Raw genomic sequence first — 13,006 nt, 5'->3', positions numbered from 1 at the left:
CATTCTTATCAAACATTTTTTTTTTAGCTTATAATTTTCAATTTTTAAACGCTAAAAAATGTTATATGGAATCACTTACTAAACAGTCTTGGATTTTTTTAGATTAGCTTTTTATTTTTGGGTAAATTCCAGAATACTACCCTGAGGTTTGGAGAAATACCACTCAAGTCCAACACATTTCAAAATTGACCAATTAGGTCCCTAAAAGACATATTAGTCTCTAATACCCTTAACACCGTTAAACCCTCCGTCACTTTTCTTTCCCTCACTCAGAATTCTCTCCAGTCTCTTCTCTCTGGTTCCTCTCCCTCTTTCAATCCCAGCCAAAGCCATAACAAAAAAACCCACATCTTACAACAAAACTATATCATCTCTACACTCTCGTAAATCCTGACCGTCGATTCCCTCCTATCAGCACCAATCACCGCCTTTATCAACCCGATGAGCCCCTTGTCGTCACACTGGATCCCACCTCCACCACAATCTGTCTCCAAGTCACAGATCAGACGGTTGAGATCTTCCACCATTCTGTTCCTGGCGAGAGCGGGGGCCACGTCGGCGTAGAGGGACAAGTCCGGATTGTTGTATTTAGATCGGACGGTGGAGAAGGTGTGGAGAGCGAGGGCACAGTGGTCTTGGCGTAGGAGCTCACGTAGGGTAGCGAGGAGGTCAGATTTGAGGAGGCGAGAGAGGATGGGGGAGTAATCGGGTGTGGTGGAGGAGGACTTGTGAGCTCGCTTGATGGTTTGGATGGCGTTGATGGCTATCCAAATCTTACCCCAAATCCCACCGTGTGACCCCAGCTTCAATAATCAATGGATCTTTGTGTTGTTTCTTGTTTTGGAGCTGTTTTTGGATCTGGGTTTTTGTTTTTACATCTTATTTTTGGCTTTCGAGTGTGCAGATGATTGATCTTTGAATTGTGTCAAATGAGTTTTCTTCTTTTCTTCAAAGGGTTTCTATATCTTTTTGGCTTTGAGTTTTGTGGTAAGATTTGGGTTTTTTTGTTATGGCTTTGGCTGGGATTGAAAGAGGGAGAGGAACCAGAGAGAAGAGACTGAGAATTCTGAGTGAGGGAAAGAAAAATGACGGAGGGTTTAACAGTGTTAAGGGTATTAGTGACTAATATGTCTTTTAGGGACCTAATTGGTCAATTTTAAAATGTGTTGGACCTGAGTGGTATTTCCCCAAACCTCAGGGTAGTTTTCTGGAATTTACCCTTTATTTTTTTATTTTTTATATAGACAGAATTTTAAGTATTTTAAAACTTCAATTTTCTTAAGAAGAATCACACACTTATCAATTCAATATTAAAAAGAATCATCAAAAAGTTAAATAAATTGTAATATTTCATTTTTTACTATAATAATTTTTTATAAAATAAAAAAATAATAATAAAGAAAAAAAAAAAAAGGACATGATATAATTATGTACATGTTGGAGTATGAAATCACAATAGAATTTTTCATGTGAGGTAACGGCATCAATTGATTGGGAATTGAATGCTGTCGGTGGAAAAGTCAAAATGGGACTTGTCGGATTCACATTAGAGAGCAGAAAAAAAAAAAAATAAAGGATGGGTGTACGCGGAATTAGGTCGCGTAAATTTTGTACGATAAAGAATGTAACGACGAATTTGAGTCACTTTGTCCAAGTGTTTTCACCAGTCATGCACACTTTTTAGCTTATAGCCTTTTGGCTACACCTACGCGCCTCGTACTAAGACTAAGACTACGCGAAATAGAAAAATGCAAAAATCACAACTTTTTGTTTTTCACAATTTTGTTAAACTCGTGAAATTATAAACTTACATGAAAGCATTATTTAATTTTTATTCCTCACGAGCTGTCAAGTAGTAAAATTGTCACAGAATTGTAGAAAATTTTGTGATATTAAACTTACTTAATAAGTTATGAGTAATAAAATAAAAATAATAATTTTATAATTTTACCATTCAAATTAGCAAATATTAAAAAAAAAAAGTTACAATTCTAACAATACAGGTACAAATTGCAGCTAAAGCTGTGAAAAAAGATACAATTCTAACGTTACTCGGCGAAATAATAACTTGATTCGAAATAGTAACTTGATTTGGTACCATCTATCTATCTAATCCGAGTGTAAATCGTGTTTCAGGTTTCAGCCGAAGATGCTGACTTTTCTTTCTTTTGGTACTCTCCATATTTATCAAAGTCTGAACCACTGTGGTCTTTGCTCTTACACGCTGTACGAATTCCAAGCCACCGACTGGATTGACTTTCAGATTTTGGATCAGGCTCTCTCTGTCTCTCTCTCTGGCATTGATTCGGATTTAAGTTGGTGGGTCATTTCTTGATTGGACTCAAAATGTCGGCTGAATCCAATATTTAAACTGATATGGGCTTTGACTCAGTAATGAAAACACGTTTTTCCAAGCTCTAATCTACAGATTCTACACTGGTGTGTCTCAAACATGAGATAAGTGAGGAAATATGAGTGAAGTGTGTACGTATTAAGAATTGTGTGTAAAACCTTTATCAGTGCTCTATGAAGGGAGATATATGAGTATTTTACAAACAATAGGAGCGGAATACAACTATACAAATACAATGGGCTTGTCTTCATGTAAGCGGCCTGGTGGAGGAGGCTTCATGAAGATATCATCAACTAACTAATCCTGTGAGAAGACAAAACATAGCTACAAGATACTTTGAAGTAAATGATGACAAACGAAGTGACAATCAATTTCAATATGCTTAATACGCTTATGAAATACAATATTGTGGGCAATTTCAATATACTTGGAGGAGCAAATGCAGCTAGAGGAGCTCGACCATGGTGTTTACAAGTGTGATATTCAGCCTTAAAATTGGAGCGAGCAACTACAATATACTTCTTATTTTCCAAGAAAAAATGAGGGATTCACTAAGAAGAAAACTAAAAACTTGTGTTGGAATGGAAGTTCATGGGATCTCTTGCCATTCTACCTCAAATAACAAAGGATTTTGAAAACAATAGCATAATGAGACGAACATGGTGTAGCTAGGAACTTGTTAGAATTATCTTATAGGATTAAATTTATCATTTCTTAATAATTTAAGCCTTTGGAACAATTGATAATTTATCATGATATCAAAGCATAAGAATCTAAATTCAATCTTTCTCTCCATTCTACATCCCATTTAAAATATTAAAAATCTCACATGTTAAGAGAGAGTTTAGGCTCACACGTAGGAGATGTCAGGTCAAATAACAATGAGCTAAACTAGACTCTCATTTCAAAATATATCATACAATAAAAGACAAAGGGTCATCATATATTTAAAATGATTCTTGTTGTTCACCTCCCTTAGTCGTCAACTAGTCCACACAAGAGTTAGCTTCCCGATAGATAGATGTGCCATATTTCTACCCACTAATCTCTATCGAGTAGGTTCTTGCAATTATATATATAATTAATTTTAAAAATTTAGAGATGACAAATAAATAATAATTATCACACACTTATTATTGTATACTCACCATGTACACACTACCACATAGAATGAAATTATATTTTAAAAACACAATTTCAGTTAAAATTGTGAGGAAACAAGATTTTATCATTTCACAATTTTAACTAAAATCATATTTTCAAAACACGATTTTAAAGGAAGTGTGTACAAAGTGTACAATAACTAGCATGTAACAAAATTTTCCTCGTACAAGAGGAGGCTCATCAAATATTTTAAAAAAATCTTGTTGTTCACCTCCCTTAGCCATTAGCTAGTCTGCCCAAGAATTAACTTCCCATATCCCAATAGATGTACCAAATTTCTACTCGCCGATCTCTATCGAACAAGTTCTTGCTATCAAAAACAAGTACAGAAGCCCAACATGGGTTGTTAGCTGATAATGTAATAATTAATGGACCAATAGAAAGTCCACCTTGAGAATAATTCTATATACCCTATCCCAAGTGAGAGCCAATCATTCTCTTGTTGTCCATAGCTCAGCAATGATCCTAGTTGAATGGCCTAGCTTAAGCGTGAAACATCCCAAACAGATTTTTACGTGGTCACGGATTAGTCCTTCTCCACCTTGCTGACTAGAATTAATGGCCTTTGGGTCTCTTATCCGTATTCAGTTTCACTTTTCTAAAGGGTGAGATTACCAAGCAATGGCTATGAGTGTGGTGAGGCCTGATGTTGGTGCCTGCTGATAAGCAATGTGAAAAGTATTCTAGTGCATGCTGACAACTCCTATGAATAATTTGTTGTGTTGGTATCGAAATCAGTTGGAAAATTTGCTTATTCCCTACTAGCCATATTCACAATGTTAGAAAGGAAAATAATAGTCACCAGGGCTCAGTTGAGAGTCTAGATTTAGGTGGCACCAGTCAGAAATGTCCTGATGAATGAAAATTTGCCCAAGAGGGAGGATGGGAGCACTCAGAACCATACATTCTTGACCCAATTGCAGTTACTCAATGCATGTATAGCAGTTTTTCACTGACACAAACAACAAATGCATACAAGTAATGAACTTTAACTTGATACTAGGTGAATGGATACCATATGGACGGAGTCAATTTCTTCGTCGTTTTGTTACTTGCTGGTAAGGACCACCATCTCATAAGCGACATATCTCACATGCCAATGGTGTTGATAGACACATGGTTGGCCTTACTCAAAACCACAGGTCCCTGTCTTTGAATTTTCCATGTAGGATAGGACACAAATGAACGATTGCTTCATTAGAAAAGAAATTGACAGCCCTTATAGGGAGCTAGCTAGCTCCTAAAACCAAGATTTGTGAATTAAGATGACTGACGGCAACTTATCAGTAAGTGGAAATTGGATGGTTATCATGGTTTAATTGAAAATTTTGACAATGATTTTTCATTCAGAATCAATCATTCAGTTAGGTGTAGTACCAAAAAAAAATCATCATTTAGGCGTGCTCCAAAAAAGTTGAGTGAGATGTGTAATTTATTGTATCCTTCCTTAATCACAGAATGAGAAAACTTTTAAGTACAAGTCCTTGATTGAACCTTAGATAAGCTGATTAAATCCAACCATAAAACAAACAAACAACCAAACAAAGCAACAATAATATGCGAGTCAGTACTCAGTATCTCAAATGGAACAATAGCCTTTCACTTTGCCAACCCAATTCAAAACTTTTAGAATAAATTATTTTTCTTCTTTTTCTTCTTATCATCAATTCTGAAATTTTTAATATTACACTACATTATTGCTGAAGAGATTATTCTCTCCAAGAAGAATAAATATGCATCTTCCTCCCAATTACAGCAATAATGTTAAGAATGCCATATGCATATATATTTAACTTATGTTCTAAAAGAAGTAGCTCTAATCATATTTGTCAGGCATTAGTTCTCTCTTGGCATAACAAATTCGTTGTTATGCCACATTGGATCACAAGCTTGAACATCAAATTTAATTAAGAAAGGCAATCCAAGGTAAAATCTCGAGAACCTTTCTTCTTGTTGTAATGAAAGAATGCAATTTGAAGCTTTTAATTCAACTTAGATGATGCATCCAGCTCAGAGTCAGTTTGATAGTACACAACATCCCCAGTGTCACTAACATAATGGTCTTGTTTCAAGCTTCTTATCAAATTTCCAATTAGGTGAAAAGGAAGAGGCCCTGATTTCTTTGGCTCCCGGTAATATTTGCCAAGAACTGGCTTGGCTGCCTCAGTCTACAGGTGGATCAACAACAAGAGCATCAAAATTTTGCAGGTCTTAATGTTTTTCCACAACTGTGAAATGACAAATTAGTTCTATCACACAAAAGAGATACTTACTGCTTCAATTAAGTGGTAGTGAGGTATTTGAGGAAAAAGATGGTGTATGACATGGGTTCCAATATCATGGTGGATATTATTAATCAGTCCATAGTCCCGATCAAGAGTTGTAAGACCACCCCTAAGATAACTCCATTCCTGTTCCAACATAAAGGAGGAAACTTTAACATCTAAAAGGAAAAATGCCATACCACAAACTTCAAACCAAAAAAAAAAAAAATTATATATATATATATATACAGTGCCAGCTCTACTATATATGTAATCGATGCGGTTGCCTAAGGCCCAAGTAGAAAAAAGGCCCCCAAATTTTAACCAATATAATTATTTCTTTAATTAATTAAGCCCAATATTACCCAACAAATAAAATAATTTTTTTTTATCAAATGAAAAACAAGAAAAAAGAGAGAGGGAGAACGATATGTCCACAATATTTTTCACAACATTTTTACAGTAAATCCTAAGTAGCAAGTTATTACTGGATGTAAGTGATAGCAAAAAAAATTTTCAATTGGGAGTACAAATTAGAACCAGTAACAACTTAACACCTAAGATTTGTTGTGAAAAATATTGTATATGTAGCACTTTTCAAAAAATAAAAAAGAGAGCAATACATAAAAAATTTACAATATTTTTCACAATAATTGAGTTGACAACCTTTAACTAGTTTTCACCTAGGTCTACCATTAACATCACTCTTTTACTTACTACTATCAATCTACCACGTCAATAGATATGAAAAGTTTTGTCAAATTTTTTGTGACTAAATACTTTCTAATAAAGAAATTCTACTTGGTTCATATTAATTAGTAATAATTTTGCATCTAAAACAAGATAATATAATTAAAATAATATTTTATTTTTTAAGTCATATTTAAATATATAAAAGACTTCAATTTTAGTTTTCGCCTTAGGTCCCCAAATGCATTAAGCCGGCCCTGTGTGTGTGTATATATATATATCCTTGGCTTCTCTTTTTTCTTTGCTATTATGTCTTAAGAATTAGGTTAAATTGCATAACTTAGACTATTTTTTCAAAATTTTCCTCATACTTAAAAATGTTTCAAAAAGGTCCTTATTGTGACAGTCATCTAGTATATGGAAAATGCATACTTAACAAAGGGAACTCATGAAACCAAGGTTACTTTGATAACATGGAGGACAAGGCATGAATTCCATTTCCTAAGCCAGCATTTTTCATTCATTAGATGACGATAAGGACCTTCTTGAAACAAATTTGAATGTATGATTTTGGAAACAATGTCAAAGGTTGAGGATCAAATATGCAATTTAAACAAAGAATTATCTATGCGGACTAACATCGACCTTGCAAAAACTCTAGGCATATCTCTATCTTATCTTTTCATATTTCCATACTTCAATATAGGAAGAAAACAAATGGACACAAATGAAGTGACATACAACTTTAAAAACCATACCTTTCCACGATACCATGGTAATTTTTCTTCATGACCATGATGATGCAGGTAAGTGACTAAGTCCAGCCACATAACAAAAACCTAAGAATGAAGCAAAGTCAGGTTTTAACACTCAACCATTGGAGAAGAAAAACTCATTCTCTATTTCCATAGCATAGACCAATATGAATATTGAAGAAACAGGATTTACCCAATAGGGAACGCCATAGAGCTTAAGTAATTGCATAGGACCCATTACAAAGCCTAACCCCACAAGGAGGGCAGCCATTGCTGTCCAACATACAGTGGAAGTGATCACATCTTTCCTCTCACTGGGAACAAACAAGTCACTGCTTGGGTCAAAATGTGAACCGGTCTTCCCAGGACTTCTACTCCACTGCAAGGAAAAGATTTATCAAAATTTAACAAGTAATTTCTAAGACTCTACGTTCAAACCTAACCAACCAAGTCACTACACACTTACAAGGTAGAAGGGGTATGCAAGCATTGGAAAAGGCACAGTGAATCGCAAAGTCTTCGTAGCCACGTCCAAACTCTTGTAAATTCTTTCAGACAACTGCAGGAATAACATGTAAAATTGTTAAATTTTAGTTTGAAAATTGATCAAATTTGTTTAAAACAAACAAACAGAGAAGCCATAAACAGAGGAAATTTACAAACCGGGTGCCATGATTCGTCATTCTCAACATGCCCATGATTTTGATGATGAGTCCTATGGCTAATTCTCCTAAAAATTAATCCAACAATTAATACATTAGGCCATAAACAGCTCCAAATCTCAAATTTAGAATTATGTAGATTACCAAAGAAAACAAATGCAATGAAACAAATATTAAAGGCCAAAACGCATTGGATTGTGTATAAACCATAGAAGAATTTTTTATCAGAAGCATACCATCCATGATACGGTACAAGAATTGAAGAATGTAGAATATGCCCCACCACACTGTTTAACTTAGGATTGTTTGAAAAACTTCCATGACCACTGCAGAAGCAAGACCGAAGACCAATTACATTACAACATACAAATTGGCATTCAAATTAACAACTAAAAATAGCAGAGAAGGTATAAAAAAATCAAAAGGGCTTGGTTGTAAATTACCAGTCATGGCCAAGAACAAAGAGAGCCCAAAACATGGTTCCCTGAGCAGCCCAATATAGAGGCCAAACAAACCAATTGTTGACATAAGCAGCCGCCGCAGCCAATCCAAAAACCACAACAACATCCCTGACCACATAGCTCATAGACCTCCAAGGGTTCTTAACCCAACAATGCTTTGGAATGGCGGCTCTAATATCAGCCAATTTGAATGGTGGTGGTGACCCAGGATTGAATTTAAGTTCTTCTTTTTCTTCTCCATTGAACCCATTTACACCGTTAATTCTCTGTTGGCTCTCTTCCTCTCCTTCAATGGAAGGAACCCTTAATGGAACACTCACTTTTAGACCCCAGTTCCTGTCTCTTAAACACCCAGTTGGAGAAGCAAATTTGAGATCTGTACCAGCTTTGTTTGAATGTAAAAATCTAATCTTTGAGGGCTTGTATGAGGTGGGTCTGGCTCCGGGTCTATGAAAAACTTGAGGAAGAGGCTTTAAGCCACATTCTGATAAGACCCAGCTCGCCATTGATGACCCAGATGAAGCTAACACACACAGTTTCTGCTTTGGATCCCTCTCTCTCAAGTAAGAGACAGAGAAAAAGTTAAGAGAGTACAGTGATAAAGAATCAATTTGTGGAGCAAAAACTAAAAAGAGAAAAAGTCTGACCCGCAAAAAATATCTATAACAAATTGACAGTACTTAATAAAGTATTAATATATTTTTCTCAGAGAGAAAAATAAGAGAAACACTAGGTCTGTGCTTCTCTTTCGAGTTTCAACAAGGTCCTCAAGTTTTTTCCCGGGGTTTCTCAGTAAATCTCTCTCTTCTGTTAAATAATATGGATCTGTTTCAGTTATTTGGTGCACAAAAAAAAGAGAGAATAGCACTAATTGGTGAAAGGGCTTTTAAGGGTTTTTGATTCAAAACCTTGGAATGGGAGGTGGTGAGACAAGCCAACAAGTGCAAAGTGCTTAAAGTTGGGTGTTTTTTGTAGCTAAGCTATGTGGTAAATTATATATCATATATATAATAGGTCTCCCACTCCTTGTAACCGTGTTTCTCTCGCTTTTTGCTGTGTGGTTCCTAGGAATTTGCTCATTCCACTTTGTTGTACTCCTGCTTTGACCTGGATTCTAGGACGGTGAATGGTAGGATTTGACAACATAAACATTTAATTTTTTTTCTAATCCTTAAATAAATCTTATCAAAAAAAAAAAAAACTTTTGACAATACCATTTTTGACAACATTTAATTGTATTTTTTAAATGATTAAATTGATTTGTTTTTTTTAAGAATTCGTAAAGTTAATAAATCTAGAGATATAACATTTTTTTTTTTACTAAATTTTAATTTTTTTTCTACAGCAATTAATATGGTTTGTTGTACTTAATGTTCAATAAATGTTAATAGGTATAAGTGTTTGTGAGGTATGGGAGGCAAGGATTGGGGTTGAAGTTCAGAATGAAGTTTTACACACATATATACTTAGATTAGGTAAAAGTAGAATTCTATCTTGTATAAAAAAAATGTTAATAAAAGTTGTGTGACCGTGATTAACTTATCTTATAATGATATTACTTTACAAACTTCTCATATCAATAATTATAAAATAAAATAAAAAGATAATAAAGTTAATATATCCATCCCAATTTTTTTGTCTTGTTTTTTAAGAGAATATCATTTATTATCTTGTCTGCTGTATAAAAATGTAAAAATATTTAAAATTAATCTAAAATAAATTTATCAAAAAATTGAAATACTAAATCTAAAATAGTTTTAGAAATAAAGTAGAGGCATAATAGGGGACATTAGTAAATTAAGGGCTTTTAATTTTAAAAACGGGACAATATTTTGAAACAACCTAAGATGAAATAGATGACAAATAAATTGCGGTAACATTTTTAAATAAATTTTATGATTTTTTTACAACAATTAGTATGGTTTGTTGTCATTAATGCTTAAAAAAAATAACAATAATAAATCTATCTATATAAAAAGCGAAGTTGCTTTAATTACATCAAATCATTTTAATTAGGGAAAGTTAACGATGCACCAATACGGCATTGATTTAGGATATATTTTTAGAAATTTTTTTTATAGAAAAAGAAAAAAAAACAATTAATATTTTCGATGACTTCTAATACTTTCTATAAAAATTGTGTCAAAAATTTTTTAAAATAATTTATTAATAATTATTAAAAAAAAAAGTATGAAATATAATATCTCCCAACATTACTCAATCTTTGTGTGCTCCAATTATTTCTCTTTTATTAAGCCACATGTTAGGAGATTTAAGGCCGAAAAGTATCAGTCACGAGTCACATGTGACACAGAGTATTTACTATTATTTTCCGCATGTTGGACGGAGAAGTGGGAACTGCAAAACAAAAGCTGCCCATGAGTATTTCATGCCACATATATTTTATATACTATGGTTTTTTTTGCTCATTTTTAAATAAGTTTCTTGAGACTTATGATTAGTCTAATCATACTGCTGGGACATCTGTTTCAGAAATCGATTTGACGATTGGGGGTCTTTGGTGAAATGATGGCAATATGCCGGTTATTGGTTAATACTATTGATCATGACCCACGCGTGGAAAAGGTTTAACTTTTGTTTTTGAATATTCAAAAGATCCAGGAATCATTCTAAAACAAAAGATCCAAGAATAAGTCACATATGGGGGGTTGAGGGATTCTTCAGAAGAATTCTTTTCATCACTTGAAACTTGATTCATACGAAATTTCTTTTCCATATAGAAAATATTTTTAAAAACTTTTTATAGAAAAAAAATAATTAATTTATTTGACAATTTTTTATATTTTTCATGAAATTTATATTAAAACTTTTTAAAAATAATTAACAATTGCCACCCGTCAACATGACGCTTATAAACATTACTATATAAAGTTTACAAATTAATATGAGAATGAATATAATTAATGAGTTTCAACTATCTAATAAATACTTTCTCAAAAAAAAACTATCTAATAAATAAATGTTTGAATTTTTTTTTTTTTTTTTTTGGTGACTGGTGAGTGGTGACACATCACTATCTTTATGCATAACTCATAAATATGTTGTACCATAGTTTATAATAACATTAACATTTTCCTAAAGCTTGTATCTTAAATAGGAATTGAGAATATTTATTTTTTTAAAAATGGAAAAAAAAAAAAAAAAGTTAAAATTCTTTTGGTAATATTTTTACTTGTGTTTGTGGTATAGATCGTAAGGAATTGATCTCCAAAGTCATGATTGTTTGTAACAAGAAATCTTTTTAATTATTATTTGTATCCCCCATTGATGTTGTTATATGTCATGTTTGGTACCAATCTAAAGGGAGACTGCGTCTATCAATCCAAATTCGAATATAAGGTAGTCAAGTCTAGTAGGCTAGTACAGTACTACGCAGAAATACTAGTTAATAAATACACGTAAGATACATGTATAGTTCACATACGTGCGTAAATATTAGAAAAACATTACGACAAACTTTTTCAATTTTCAATAAATTTTTTTCAAAATTGATTTATTATTGTGTGAACTTAGCCACACATTAGTAAAATCCATAAAAGATAAATCATAAAATTTTCTAATAGAAACCTGTTGTTGCCGTCAAAAACTCAAATAAGAAACTCCATATAATAAAATATTAAAAGTAATCTATATGAAACTTATTACCCTCGCCTCAAACAAAAAGAATAATATAAAATATTAAAAATAATCTACATGAAACGTATTGCCCTCGAACACACAAAGAATCAACTTTAGCATGCGTTTGAATTGCGTTTTGGAAGAAAAGATTTTTGTGTTTTGTTGAAAATTTGGTGGGTCCCATGTTACTGTTTATATACTTTTTGATACTATTCATGACTCCCATGTATTATTTCAACTAACTTTACTTTTATCTCAATACTTTTATTAATAAGTTCTCAATTTCAACAAAATAAGTTGTATCCAAACACACCCTTAATATATTTTTATTTTAAAATAGTGATACAACATATAATATTTTTACAACAGTTTTAGCAATAAGTTTTCAATTTCAACAAAATAAGCAGTATCCAAGTACGTCCTTAATATGTTTTTATTTTAAAATAGTGATACAACATATAATATTTTTACAACAATTTTACAATAAAATCTAGGTGGTAAATTGTTGCTAGTTTTCATTGAGTACATCAATGATATTACTTTTTAAATTTTAACTTAACATTAACCGCTTAATACCTAAGTTTTATTGTAAAATTATTATGAAAATGTTGTATGTATTACTCTCAAACACAAGAACTTTAATATATTTTATTTTAAAATAGTGCTTCAACAAACAATATTTTCACAACCTTTTTACAATAAAGCTTAGGTGATAAATTATTTATGATTTTAATTTGAGTTCATCACTTATATTACTTTTTAACCCAATATTAACTGCTTAATGCTTAAGCTTTATTGTAAAATTATTATAAAAATGTTATATTTCATCTTTATTTTTATTTTTATTTTTATTAAATTGTGATACTCATAAAAAGTGAGATGCTGTCACGACATTTTTCCATGCTTCATTCCCTCACTAGTCAAACGTCACAAAATATAAATATATATACTAGTATTATGCCCGTGTGATGCACGACTTAATCAAAATTCATATGTAAATATTTTTTTATTAATTTCC

At 32.4% G+C, this 13,006-nt stretch overlaps 2 protein-coding genes across 2 annotated transcripts; both read right to left on the bottom strand.

The window, feature by feature from the left end:
- Positions 1-362: 362 nt before the first annotated feature.
- LOC115951963 (protein THYLAKOID ASSEMBLY 8, chloroplastic-like) lies at positions 363-3,741 on the bottom strand. Its single transcript, XM_031069073.1, has 2 exons — positions 3,729-3,741; positions 363-763 (listed from the first exon to the last, which is right to left on the bottom strand). The coding sequence occupies exons 1-2, from the start codon at positions 3,739-3,741 to the stop codon at positions 363-365; spliced, it is 414 nt and encodes a 137-aa protein (XP_030924933.1).
- A 1,379-nt stretch (positions 3,742-5,120) lies between these two features.
- On the bottom strand, positions 5,121-9,332 carry LOC115952967 (omega-3 fatty acid desaturase, chloroplastic). The gene is made up of 8 exons (XM_031070356.1): positions 8,332-9,332; positions 8,125-8,214; positions 7,890-7,956; positions 7,693-7,785; positions 7,420-7,605; positions 7,230-7,310; positions 5,791-5,928; positions 5,121-5,685 (listed from the first exon to the last, which is right to left on the bottom strand). The coding sequence occupies exons 1-8, from the start codon at positions 8,853-8,855 to the stop codon at positions 5,500-5,502; spliced, it is 1,365 nt and encodes a 454-aa protein (XP_030926216.1). The 5' UTR covers positions 8,856-9,332; the 3' UTR covers positions 5,121-5,499.
- Between the last annotated feature and the right edge of the window lie 3,674 nt (positions 9,333-13,006).

This window comes from Quercus lobata, chromosome 7, assembly GCF_001633185.2.
Source record: "Quercus lobata isolate SW786 chromosome 7, ValleyOak3.0 Primary Assembly, whole genome shotgun sequence".
Lineage (NCBI taxonomy): Eukaryota > Viridiplantae > Streptophyta > Magnoliopsida > Fagales > Fagaceae > Quercus > Quercus lobata.
Note: the sequence above shows the minus strand (reverse complement) of the source record. Positions and strands in the feature narration are given on the sequence as shown.

Excerpts from the sequence above, each read along its gene's own strand:
- LOC115952967 (XM_031070356.1), bottom strand. The coding sequence starts at position 8,855 with ATGGCGAGCTGGGTCTTATCAGAATGTGGCTTAAAGCCTCTTCCTCAA. Across the intron at positions 7,606-7,692 it reads TTGCATACCCCTTCTACCTT|TGGAGTAGAAGTCCTGGGAA; the intron begins GTAAGTGTGTAG and ends TTTTCCTTGCAG. Across the intron at positions 7,311-7,419 it reads TCTATGGCGTTCCCTATTGG|GTTTTTGTTATGTGGCTGGA; the intron begins GTAAATCCTGTT and ends CTTCATTCTTAG.